At 35.2% G+C, this 14340-nt stretch overlaps 1 protein-coding gene across 1 annotated transcript in view; it reads left to right on the plus strand.

Annotated features, from left to right (window-relative positions):
- Positions 1 to 116: 116 nt before the first annotated feature.
- The window catches only part of LOC132751463 (probable ATP-dependent RNA helicase DDX27), a gene marked incomplete at its 3' end in the record, with an annotated part of 71702 nt that continues 57478 nt past the window's right edge, over positions 117 to 14340 (plus strand). The window contains 7 exon segments of the mRNA XM_060741618.1: positions 117 to 257; positions 6892 to 6963; positions 7616 to 7729; positions 10441 to 10540; positions 11637 to 11710; positions 13123 to 13215; positions 13781 to 13886. Of these exon segments, the coding sequence (XP_060597601.1) occupies positions 162 to 257; positions 6892 to 6963; positions 7616 to 7729; positions 10441 to 10540; positions 11637 to 11710; positions 13123 to 13215; positions 13781 to 13886 (655 nt within the window).

Genomic DNA, 14340 nt, shown 5'->3' on the forward strand with positions numbered 1-14340 from the left:
TATCGCATTTTTCGTTTTTTATTGATTATTATAGATTTAAATGATTAATCATTTCGCAGAAGATTTTCTAATAATGAATCTTATGACGAAACATTGCCAAAATTAATCTTTCTACATAAAAGTGTAATTCGAATATTTTTCGTTAATGAAGAAACTGAAACATGGCAGCCTGCATGGAGTTAGGTCTGATTGGCACGATTTCAGAGAATGATGACATAAAGCTAGCATCAGAAAGCTCCGAAAGTGACGATGAAGCTGTAAGAATTACACATATCTCTATTTGTCATCCAATCAGCTGATAATTTATTGTGGATAAACGTTTCTCACTTTGTTACAGGCTCGCGAAATCAGAAAATCACATGTTTACAGTTAAATCAGGTCTTGGATGGCATCCTACTTACAGACAAATTCACAATATGCAAATTTAACGACCACCCATTTAATCTAAGATTTTTATACACCTGTCCGTAAGTGTCAAACACTGTCCTCATGAAATGTGAGCATAGCATGTATATTTTGTTTTACCCTGCCCATGTATATCCCAGTGTAACCTAAATTCGGCGATATAAGAACAAATGTCAATGGCATTTTCAATAAACGACAGTAATCTATAATTATACTTGATATAATTTTACTACACATATTTAAAAGTAACTTTAAGTTGATTTCTAACAATGTAATTGTTCAGCGGTTGCCAAATATAAACAAATATGGCTGATGTAAAATCCTACTACGATCTGTAAAGGTCTCCTAAATTCGGCGATTTTGATTGGTTGCAGTAAATTTTTAATTTTGGCGGGATTGTGATGTAGTATGTTGACCAAGATTGGCAGTAAAAAAGTAAGATAAGTTAACAGACAGCGACTGTCAAATTATTTTAAGCAACAATGTTAATCAAATAGAGGAAAATATAAATAAACTTGAAATTGCATTAGGTAAAACACACAAATTTCTTCATGTCATATACAATTTTTAATGTTTACCAGCCGTATCTCCATCTTTAGCACAGAAAATCACTCTAGTTCAAAAATGATTTATACACCAAATTAAAGATAAGAATCTGTGCTTTACGATTATGTATGGTGCATAATTCGCAAATTAATGATGTTCGTATAAAATTGGTTTAACTTTAGGGGATTATATCTTCGGTGCGGATGAAGCTAGAAATTTGCCTCAAATTCATGAATGAACCTCGTGATGTTTTTTAAATGGACTCGTCCATCTAATTAATATTCATCAAATGCAAGTCACCCGTAAAGACAAATAAACACGACAGGGGTCACGCGGAGTTTGCATGCAACTTGTTTATTCGCCGCTGCGAGTAAAAATGGTAACACGTGGTGTTTATTGTGTCATAAAACTGATAATGATCGATATATCACAAAAAGAAAATATGCAGATTAGGCAGAAATCTATATGCTTTTAAAATAGCCTTTGTGCAAAAAAATTTGACAACTAATGACAAAATAACAGGAAAAATGCCACTGGTAGTACCAAATTCCTGCAAATTTCCAGTTAATTGGCGTGCTTATCAGCGGCTAACTGGGGTTGCTACTAGTTGTAAAAATAGACTGTGGGACATAAACATGATTGACCTTCACCTCTGAAATCTTGCGTGAATGATGAAAAACAAAACATCCCCAAATTTAGGAGAAAGCCGAATTTGGGTTGATGTGGTAGGATATATATATGGTCCTTGTTTATATGTATGATGAAGTCAAAGGCTTGCACGAGCTACCGCTTACCCACAATTAACTACGAATATTTATTTCAATGGAAAGAATTAAATAAAAGAAAATTAGAGGTGTAACGATTCATCAATGCATTGCTATCTGCCCTGTCCTCGATGTATGCATTGGAATAAAATTAATATGAAAGTAGGCAAAACCTATGAATGGAGACATCATATAATATGAAAAAGGCATACTGTGAAATAGTATAAAACAAGATATGTTTGTAAAACATGTATGCCCCCTATCAGCAGCCAATTAGTCATGTGATAAGGTTATTATGCATGACTTCTGACCCAGTGATCAAACAATTACTAAGGGTTATCAAGTATCTTCTGGTCATGACCTTAACCTTTGACCCCTTGACCCAAAACTCAATAGGGGTCATCTGCTGGTCACGACCAATCATCATACAAAGTTTGAAGTTCCTAGGCCTAAGCGTTTTTAGTTTATTGATCAGAAACCGTTTTAACATACAAGGTCAATGTGACCTTGACCTTTGACCCCTTGACCCCAAAATCAATAGGTCATCTGCTGGTCATGACCAATCACCAAACCATGTTTGAAGTTCCTAGGCCAAAGGGTTCTTAAGTTATTGATTTGAAAGCATTTTTACCTACAAGGTCAATGTGACCTTGCCCTTTGACCCCTTAACCCCAATATCAATAGGGGTCATCTACTGGTCATGACCAATCACCATACCAAGTTTTGAAGTTCCTAGGCCTAAGGGTTCTTTAGTTATTGATCGGAAACCATTTTTACCTAAGAGGTAAATGTGACCTTGACCTTTGACCCCTTGACCCCAAAATCAATAGGGGTCATCTACTGATCATGACCAATCACCATATCAAGTTTGAAGTCCCTAGGCCTAAGGGTTCTTTCGTTATTGATTGGAAACCGTTTTTACCTACAAAGTCAATGTGACCTTGACCTTTGACCCCTTAACCCCAAAATCAATAGGGGTCATTTGCTGGTCATGAACAATCACCATACCAAGTTTGAAGTTCCTAGGCCTAAGGGTTCTTTTGTTATTGATCAGAAACCGTTTTTACCCAAGAGGTCAATGTGACCTTGACCTTTGACTCCTTGACCCGAAAATCAATAGGGGTCATCTACTGATCATGACCAATCACCATACCAAGTTTGAAGTTCCTAGGCCTTAAAGTTCTTTAGTTATTGATCAGAAATCGTTATTGCTTACAAGGTCAATGTGACCTTGACCTTTGACCCCTTGACCCCAAAATCAATAGGGGTCATCTACTAATCATGACCAATCACCATACCAAGTTTGAAGTTCCTAGGCCTTAAGGTTCTTTAGTTATTGATTGGAAACCGTTTTTGCTTACAAGGTCAATGTGACCTTGATCTTTGACCCCTTGACCCCAAAAACAATAGGGATCATCTACTGATCATGACCAATCACCATACCAAGTTTGAAGTTCCTAGGCCTTAAGGTTCTTTAGTTATTGATCGGAAACCGTTTTTGCTTACAAGGTCAATGTGACCTTGACCTTTGACCCCTTGACCCCAAAATCAATAGGGATCATCTACTGATCATGACCAATCACCATACCAAGTTTGAAGTTCCTAGGCCTTAAGGTTCTTTAGTTATTGATCGGAAACCGTTTTTGCTTACAAGGTCAATGTGACCTTGACCTTTGACCCTTTGACCCCAAAATCAATAGGGGTCATCTACTGGTCATGACCAATCACCATACCAAGTTTGAAGTTCCTAGGCCTTAAGGTTCTTTAGTTATTGATCGGAAACCGTTTTTGCTTACAAGGTCAATGTGACCTTGACCTTTGACCCCAAAATCAATAGGGGTCATCTACTGGTCATGACCAATCACCATACCAAGTTTGAAGTTCCTAGGCCTTAAGGTTCTTTAGTTATTGATTGGAAACCGTTTTTAGTCCCCTACCGGTTTACCGGAGGGGACTTTAGGTTTACCCTCCGTCCGTCTGTCCGTCTGTCCGTCCGTCAGTCCGTCCGTCAGTCCGTCAGTCCGTCCGTCCACAAAACTGGATCCCGCGATAACGCAAAAAGTACTGAAAATATTTTAATGAAACTTGATATATGGATAGATGGCAGTATGGAGATTATGCACGTCTTTTTCTTTTCTTCCTATGTTGAAAATTCTGGTTGCTATGGCAACAAATAGACTGAAAATATGGCAAATTTTACACATAACCTGGATCCCGCGATAACGCAAAAAGTACTGAAAATATTTTTATGAAACTTGATATATGGATAGATGGCAGTATGGAGATTATGCACGTCTTTTTCTTTTCTTCCTATGTTGAAAATTCTGGTTGCTATGGCAACAAATAGACTGAAAATATGCCAAATTTTACACATAACCTGGATCCAGTGGTAACGCAAAAAGTACTAAAAATATTTTTATGAAACTTGACATATGGGTAGATGGCAGTATGGAAATTATGCACATCCTTTTCTTATCTTCCTATGTTGAAAATTCTGGTTGCTATGGCAACAAATAGACTGAATTTCAAGATATCTGATTCTAGTTTTTAAGTTTTTTCACTATAAGTTCTTTATTTCTTAAGGTATTTTCTTCAAACTTTAAATATAAGTTGCTAGTCATCAACCACATCATATGTGACAAGGTTTACAACTCTAGCACAAAATTTATCAGAATTACCTCCCTTGAACTTAAAATTTTCATGAAAAAAACATTGTTTTTTTTAATAACTTCTTTTTTTCTGAATGTATCTACTTCAAACTTCATATAAATGTTTCTTATTATCACTCAACATTTGTGAGTGTTCAATACTCTAGCAAGACTATTTCCAGAATTATGCCCCTTTTGAACTTAGACTTTTTTTTTGAGAAATTGGTAATTTTTACTCCAACTTCTTCAATCATGATAGGATTTTCTTCAAACTCCCACATCATAATAATATGACAAGGTTTATAAATCTAGCATCCATATTTCCAGAATTATCTCCTCCTTAAACTTTTAATTTTTCCTATTCGTTCTTTTAACTTTCATTTACTTCAAAATAAACATTCAATATTCATACCTTCATTACTAATTGTTCTTTGTTACACTCACATCATGTATGACATCGTAAATATCTCCTTTTTAAAAATTTTTGCTTTTAAAAATGTTATATTTTGATAACAGGGATGTTTTCTTCAGTCCGTCTGTCTGTCTGTACATAAAAACTGTTTCCGAACTTTTTCAACAAATTTACTTAAAATTGAAACATAAGTGAATGGCCAATGGCCCTTCAGAATGTTGCTTGGGCTCTTACCGGTAGGGGACTTATGGATTGCTTGCAATACTATGATAATTGCTTGTTGCTTACAAGGTCAATGTGACCTTGACCTTTGACCCCTTGACCCCAAAATCAATAGGGGTCATCTACTGGTCATGACCAATCACCATACCAAGTTTGAAGTTCCTAGGCCTTAAGGTTCTTTAGTTATTGATCGGAAACCGTTTTTGCTTACAAGGTCAATGTGACCTTGACCTTTGACCCCTTGACCCCAAAATCAATAGGGGTCATCTACTGGTCATGACCAATCACCATACCAAGTTTGAAGTTCCTAGGCCTTAAGGTTCTTTAGTTATTGATCGGAAACCGTTTTTGCTTACAAGGTCAATGTGACCTTGACCTTTGACCCCTTGACCCCAAAATCAATAGGGGTCATCTACTGGTCATGACCAATCACCATACCAAGTTTGAAGTTCCTAGGCCTAAGGGTTCTTTAGTTATCACTCGGAAACCATTTGGTCTACGGACCGACGGACCGACAAGTGCAAAGCAATATACCCCCTTTTCTTCGAAATGGGGGCATAATAATCATTAACTTTTATTTTACATTTTTCGTTTGAAAACTGTCATTCGGTATTTTATACACTGCTTCCGTTTATTCTGGTTCCCTGTCCTATTATGGTTCCTATAAAAGTGCACAGGACACTAGTCTAAGCATCCGTTTTCAATCAGAATACCTCTGCTTTTATCCTTATTTTGTAATTCCAAAAAGTTTCAATGTGTCAATTTCCCACTTCCGACGAAAGTTTTCAAAACCATCACTATCTAGCAGGTACTCACCTAACCATAAAGCTGCTTCGCGAGCAGGCCCATCAGGCTAGCTCTTCGAGGTTGCTGTAAAAAAATTGTTTATTTTATATTTTCTGTTTTGAAAGTATCATTCTGTATTTTATGCACCGCTTCCGTTCTGACTCATCCCCAGCGCATTTCATCTTTGTCGGGAACATAATAAAATCGAAATTGAAAAGTTGTGATTGATACATTATCGGAATACTCATCATTGCGTTACGGAAAATTTCACTGATATGTATAGAATTCTATGACCGCCTCCGTGGTCGAGGGGTTAGAGTCGATGACTTCTAATCCAGCTACCTCTCTGGCGTGGGTTTGATCCCCGGGAGATGCTTTGGTAGTTTAGCGAGGAGGAAGGTAGTCTAGTACTGGTGTAACTCTCCAGGAACGATGGTTAGGAAACTACCCGCCTATATGACTGAAATACTGTTGGAAAAGGGCGTAAAATGAAACAAACAAACAAACAAACAAATAGAATTCTATTTTTTTTTTTTTTTTCATTTTATTTTTTTTTTCTATATTTGATTTCCTTTTTAAATATACATGGTAGTCTATAGTCGAGCGAGTCAAAGCTGGGCTTTGACTTCCACTCATAAATACCAATATATCATGATGCAATACATATGTGACCTCCCGATGCATCAATATGGCAGACAAGTATAGCAATACAATAACAATATCTTCCAGGAAAATAAAGACAAACATATTTTTTTGGAAAGACTGAAGAAGAAAAATTAGCTGGGATGAAAATAAAGAACAAGCACGACTGTTATCATATCATTGTCATCTCGCTTCCTGTTTAGTGTAGACCATGTTCACCGTAATAATTATAATCAAGTTTAATTAATTTCATATAAATGGGCTGGTGTTCTTTGAACTTATACTTGTTTAGAAAAAAAATTAAATCTATTATTCTATAAAAATATTTCTTAAAATCAAAATCAATTTAACATGTACATTACAGTTTGTGAAACCAAAGTCTGACATTGGATGACTTTGAATATGACTCTATTTTAACATACATAAATTAGTTAATGGTTTCATTATTTCATTGCTTTTATTTCAGGTTCAAGTACAGAAAAAGAAGAAAAAGAAGGCCAAAAAGGATTTCAGTACAGGATTTAGTTTCACTGAACTGGTATCTGCATTTTTGAAATTTTTATTTACATAATATTTGTCTTTTAAGCAAGAGGAGAAAATGAGTGTTTAAAGATTAGCAAAATTCTCATTTGCTCTGGAAAACGTGGTTATGTTAAGGTATTGGATGATTAACATTTCCTGATGTGGTACTTAGATGTGTCTGTAGCCAAGTGGTAAAGATCGTTGACTTCAAACTACATGTACTTTCCCCTCACTGCTGTGGGTTCAAATTCCACAAGAGATAGGATTCATGTGAGGAAGTTATCCAGGTAGTTTACTGAACATTAGTGGTTCTACTAAGGTGCCCGTTTGTGTCTGAAATATGGCATGGAAGGGCTCCTAAGGTCTTCCTCCACCAGTAAAGATGGAAAGTTGCCATATGACCTTTACAGTGGTGGTGTGATGTAGAACAGCAAAAAAAGAAGATAATAAAAAAAATAATTCATTTGAAAGAAAATAGAATTTCTAGACCTCTTTTATATGTTTAAAGACATTATTTTCACAACTGTAGGAATTAGTAATAATAATAATAATAATAATCAATAATTTACTTTTTACATACTGATTTCAATTTACATTGTGTATTTTATTTATAAATTTACATTGTGTATTTTATTTATATTTGAGTATTGTATTTTCATATTATTCAGGATGACCCATTTAAGGGCTTTAAGACAATCAACTTACAGTTTGCAAAGAAAGCAGAGCCAACTTTCTCATTAGATGAAAAGATTGCTGCAGCCAGGAAGAAAAGAAAGAAAGAGGTAACTCACTTTATTTTGAAGGCAATTGATAATATTATCAAATTGTTATAGAAAATATAAACCACATTACATTGAAACCTATTATCTTCACATTTAAGCTGAAAGACTTAAAATATACACTTGGAAATAATTGGTTTCTCTGCAATGACTTGTACTGCAACCAACAAGCTCCTTTTCTATGTGATAATGCCTTTCATCAGAAATAATGTCTTCATGATAGACCATAAAACAGTTTTGCTTACTTACATGGGTTTTAAAAGTAGGCAATGATTTATTTTTAGCTCCACTATTAAAATAATAGGGAGAGCTATTGTATTCACCCCTACTTAGTGTCGCATTTTGGTTAAAGTTTTTCATGCAAGTTTTGCATATTGCCAAAACTACTGAAGGGGATGAGTTGAAGCTTTACACAATTATTTTAATGCAAAATAGATCATTGTCCAAAGCCAATAACTCTTACCTGGATTTTGACAGAATTATGGCCTTTTTGTGTCGCCTCTACGGAGTAGTGGCGACATATAGGGATCACTTCTCCGTCGTCTGTCTGTCCGTCTGTCTGTCTGTCTGTCCGTGCGTCCGTCACAAAACTTGTCCGGACTACTCCTCATAAACTACTGGTGCAATTTCATCCAAACTTTACAGGAATGATCAGTACCAAGTCTAGTTGTGCATATTTGTCAGCATTTTCCGGTTCAATGATTTTTGTCAGAGTTATGGCCCTTTAATAATAATTTTTAATTTTAAAGTTTGTCCGGACTACTTCTCTTATACCACTAATGCAATTTCAATGAAACTTTACAGGATTGATCTGTAGCTCAAGTCCTTGCGCATATTGCACGGGTTTTCCGGTTGAATGATTTTTGGCCGAGTTATGGCCCTTTGATAAAAAGGTTTCTTTTTCTGTGTGTTGCCAGATACACAAAAGCTTGTCCGGACTACTTCTCATAAACTACTGGTGCAATTCCATCCAAACTTTACAGGAATGATCAGTACCAAGTCTAGTTGTGCATATTGTCAGCATTTTCCGGTTCAATGATTTTTGTCAGAGTTATGGCCCTTTAATAATTTTTAATTTTAAAGTTTGTCCGGACTACTTCTCTTATACCACTCATGCAATTTCAATGGAACTTTACAGGATTGATCTGTAGCTCAAGTCCTTGCGCATATTGCACGGATTTTCCGGTTGAATGATTTTTGGCTGAGTTATGGCCCTTTGATAAAAAGGTGTTTTTTTCTGTGTGTTGCCAGATACGCAAAAGCTTGTCCGGACTACTACTCATAAACTACTGGTGCAATTTTATCCAAACTTTACAGGAATGATCAGTACCAAGTCTAGTTGTGCACTGTCCGTCTGTCTGTCTGTCTGTCACAAAAATTTGTCCCAACATGAAATTTGCCTTCATGAGGCGACACATGTGATTACTGATCGCTCTTGTTTGAACATTTACATTATCCAGGCTCTTGTTTTACTATCAGTCACTGAGAATAATTGAACATTCTTTCCCACTGAAAGCTCTTGTTTACTAGTAATGTTGATTGCTTGAATACCAGAAAGCTATTCTAGCTTAATACAGAACTGATGTAGTATTTTTGTTATGCCCCCGCCATGTAATGGCCGGGGCATATAGTGTTACCCTGTTCCGTCCTTCCGTCATTCTGTCCTTCCGTCATTCTGTCATTCCGTCATCATCAGTTTCCGTTCATTATCTTAGTAACGGTTGCACACATTCAACTCAAATTTGACATATGGATATGTCGTGAGAAAATACAGGTCAAGTTCGAATTTGGTCATGGTTCAATGATTTTTGGTAGAGTTATGCTCCTTTCACTTTGAATATAATATGAAATTTTCAGTTTCCGATCATTATCTCCCCAATGGTACAACACATTCAACTCAAACTTGACATATGGATACGTCACAGGAATGTGCAGGTCAAGTTCAAAGTTGGTCATGGTTCAATGATTTTTGGCAGAGTTATGCCCCTTTCACTTTGAAAATAATATGAAATTTTCAGTTTCTGTTTATTATCTCCCCAACGGTACAACACATTCAACTCAAATTTGACATATGGATTTGTTTTTAGAATGCCCAGTCCAAGTTGGAATTTGGTCATGGTTCAATGATTTTTGGCAGAGTAATGCCCCTTTCACTTTGAAAATAATATGAAATTTACAGTTTCTATTCATTATCTACCCAACAATTCAAATTTGACATATGGATATGTCAAAGGAATGGGCAGGTCAAGTTGGAATTTGGTCATGGTTTGATGATTTTTTGGCAGAGTTATGTCCCTTTCACTTTGGAAATAATATAGATACATCTTAGGAATAAGCAGTTTAAGTTTAAATTTGGTCGTGGTTCAATGATTTTGGACAAACTTATCTTTCTTGAATGTTGGAAAAATTTTGAACTTTCAGTTTCAGCACTGAAACGATGTAGCCATTATTTTGGCTACAAATATGAAATATGCTATTTTCAAAAGGTTTAGACTGAATAATTTCAGTGCCTTGAACATTGTATGAAAATGGTTTGTGTTAACATTGAAAAGTTTTAAGGGCTTTGAACTTAAAATGAAAAAAATAATTTGTGCAAACAAATTTAGAACTAAATATTATAACATCTGAAATTTTGGCTGCATGCGGGGATATCCGTGGCATGATGACACATTTCTAGTTGAATTAAGATTAAGAAGTGTTTGTTGTATATATAGAATGGTGATACAGATGATGAAGATGTTAAAACAGAAGAAAAGTTTGTAGAGGAGGAGATGGAGGAGGATATTGAATCATCAGATGAGGAGTTTAAAGCTGGTATGTACTGGCTATACATGGCTTTTTTTCCTTCTATAGCAGGACCGTTATAGGGCTGCTTCCCCAAATTCTTTAAAATCATGCAGTTTTCCCAAAAAAATTGAATATACATCAAGTTTTTTCTTCCCCGTTTGCAAATATACTGTGTAATTTTCCCCCAAAATTAAGGGCACAGCTGCTTCCCCAACCTGTGAAAAAAGCCCTGCTTTATCTTGTACTTACTGATTGTATTGATCTATGTAGAATATAAATTGCCATTTTTAGCTCCACTTTTCGAGGAGAAAAAGGCGGAGCTATTGTCATGACCATCATGTTGGCATTTGTGTATTGGTTGGCATTGGTTAACCTTTTTGATAAGGTCCATTTTCTCAGAAACTATGAAAGCTCTTGACTTTAAACTTGGTAAACATCTTGTTTTCGTCATAAAAAGCACGCCATTTCAAAAGGGAAGATAATTCTAAAATTATTCTTTGCACAGTTATTCCCAATTTACTATGAAGATCTAGCACAGAGAAAAGTGAACGCACTGTCAGCAGTCAGGTTTTGTCTATATTAGATGTGCCTCTTGTCTGGTGTACTTAATTTATTCAGAAAACATACAAATGACATTCAAGTATCGTAATGACATGTTTTTTCACAAATTTAAAATTCTTAAGAAACTGTATCAATCAGTGATACTAGTAGTTTAATTCAATATAAATGTTTTACGTTACTATGAAGTCACATGTACTTGTGGGCATAAAATTGCGTTGATTGTTAAATTAACCATATCGCCGGCACATTAATCCATGGACTTTGCATTTGTTAATAATTAAGGTTCAGCAGAAGATTTTTTGTTGCGGTCTAAAATTCATGGATATGCCTACCCACGAAATCCACGAAAATTAATGACCCACAAATATTACTAATTTCTCAGTATTTGTCATTTTTTGACAGAGACAAATTTTCATCTTTCATTATGACTTGAAAATATCTGCTTTTAAAAAAGTGTACATGTATGTCTTCTTATAATAATCACCATTGTTATAAGATTGATTGTGATGTTGAAAATTATCTATGTGTTTGTACATATACATTTTTACACCCTGTCTTGTAGACAAAGTGAAGTTAAAAGAAAAGAAGAAAAGGAAAGGAAAGAAAAAGAAAGGACAAAACTCGGATGAAGAAGAGGTACTTTTGCTTAATTTAATTTAAACATTAAATTTTCTTATCACTAGCCAGTATAATGAACAATTCATATAATAAGTTTAAATTAAGGTCAAATCTAAATGGGTTTGATTTGTATTGGTGCAACGTTAAACGGAACGAAACTAACAAAAATTGATAGTATTTTTGTCACAACTTTTAAACTTATTGCATAAATGTTATATGTGTTTTTTTATGTGTTTATTCAGACATTTATGATCTATTAATTATGTCTCCCCCACCTCGGGGGGAGACATATTGTTTTTGCCCTGTCCGTCCGTCCGTCCGTCAGTCCGTCCGTCCGTCCATTCTTCGTTTCCGGACGATAACTAGAGTTCCTTTTGACCTACAGCCCTCAAACTTCATAGGATGATTGGTCTTATAGAGCTGATGATCCCTATTGTTTTTGGGGTCAGTAGGTCAAAGGTCAAGGTCACAGTGACCGTTGGTCAATTTCTCGTTTCCCGGGATGATAACTAGAGTTCCTTTTGACCTACAGCCCTCAAACTTCATAGGATGATTGGTCTTATAGAGCAGATGATCCCTATTGTTTTTTTGGGGTCAGTAGGTCAAAGGTCAAGGTCACACTGACCGTTGGTCAATTTCTCGTTTCCGGATGATAACTAGAGTTCCTTTTGACCTACAGCCCTCAAACTTCATAGGATGATTGGTCTTATAGAGCTGATGATCCCTATTGTTTTTGGGGTCAGTAGGTCAAAGGTCAAGGTCACACTGACCGTTGGTCAATTTCTCGTTTCCGGATGATAACTAGAGTTCCTTTAGACCTACAGACCTCAAACTTCATAGGATGATTGGTCTTATTGAGCAGATGATCCCTATTGTTTTTGGGGTCAGTAGTTCAAAGGTCAAGGTCACAGTGACCGTTGGTCAATTTCTCGTTTCCCGGATGATAACTAGAGTTCCTTTTGACCTACAGCCCTCAAACTTCATAGGATGATTGGTCTTATAGGGCAGATGATCCCTATTGTTTTTGGGGTCAGTAGGTCAAAGGTCAAGGTCACAGTGCAGTGGGGGAGACATGCGCTTTTTTACAAAAGCATCCTCTAGTTTGAAACAACAGTTTCTGTGTGTAATTGAAAATATGCATGGATAATTGTCTTTTTAAGGCTTTATAAAAAATGGAAACTAACGAATATATTTGAATTTTCCATAAACAAATAAACCATTTTCCTGCAGAAATAGCGTAAAAGAAATCTGCTTTAGCAGATAATTTCAAGATAAAAGAAACCAATGGTGATATTTTACTTTACAGTCATGAAAAACTTTCTAAAATGACTAATATTGGCGCCAAAAAAAAAACCCTGAAAATTTACTAGAATATGTTCAGTAAATATTAATTTGTATTATAGTGTGTAATTTATGTTTTGTTTTAATAGGAGGGAGAGAAAGTTCAGTTTTCAGAGAATGTAGATACATATGATAAAAATGTGGCATTTCAAGATATAAATGTTTCAAGGCCACTCATGAAGGTATGTACCTGTCTTTTATCCCCACTTCACAGATGGTGTATAACATCTCATTAATTTCTGTTTAGGGAAAAAAGCAATTAAAAAATTATTTTTTTCTTTTTTTATAAAACAGGATTTTTATGATTTTTGTTAATTAATACTTGTATTATGTCCCTTGTTGTTTTCAGATAGTTTCAACTTAATTATGAAGGTCACTGACTTAGATCAATGGATGTTTGCTGTCCGGTGCTCTTAATCTGCTAAGATATTTTATGCCTAGAAAATAATTGTGTTTGAATTTCTGCACACTTGTATTAAGAATGTGCTCTTAAGTACTTAATCCAACTGTTTAGAAGAACAGTTGACACATTACATTAACATTGTCATTGTTATTTTTAAGCAAACTTTAGAAAAATCAAACACATTTATTTGTGATGTACAGTGACTGTACTAGGCCTATATTAATATATGATTGATGGAACTTCTTTAAGTTAAAATATGAATAAGAGATTTTTTATTCAAAGATATTCAAATATTGTATATATTTGGATTTACAGTGTTTGAAATCATATCCTATCTGTTACAGTCATTACAACAGATGAACTTTGAGAAACCTACTCCGATACAGGCAGCTACTATACCTATAGCTTTACTGGGCAGAGATATCTGTGCATGTGCTGTAACTGGGTCAGGTAAGGTTAACAAGGTCAAGGTGAAATATCAAAATATTTTACTGTTCAAGTTGTTTATTAGCATCTCCTGGAATAATTCAGAGAGGAAGTAATGATGATAAGAAAACCTTGTACATTCTATTACTACATATTCCTGCAGACACCCATACTTTTTACATGATATTTAATGAGTGTCTGATAACAGAAATTTAAAAATCATTTTTAGCTCAAATTACAGAGTTATGCCCCCTTTATTACTATTGAACACTGAGAATAGTCAATTTTAAAGCTGAAAAAAAGGGCATGTCCATCTTATTTGACTATGCTGATCTTTGAGGTACTAGGAATATGCAAGTAATCATACATATGTACATATATGTTTAAGTGAATGATAGTGATGGTAATGCCATGTCTATTCCACCTGTCTGGGTCACAAATCTGAGGCTGAGAGATGAATGCAAATTTATGTAGGCTT

This window comes from Ruditapes philippinarum, unplaced genomic scaffold (assembly GCF_026571515.1).
Source record: "Ruditapes philippinarum isolate M1 unplaced genomic scaffold, ASM2657151v2 ctg1500_1_1_1_1, whole genome shotgun sequence".
Taxonomy (NCBI): Eukaryota; Metazoa; Mollusca; class Bivalvia; order Venerida; family Veneridae; genus Ruditapes; species Ruditapes philippinarum.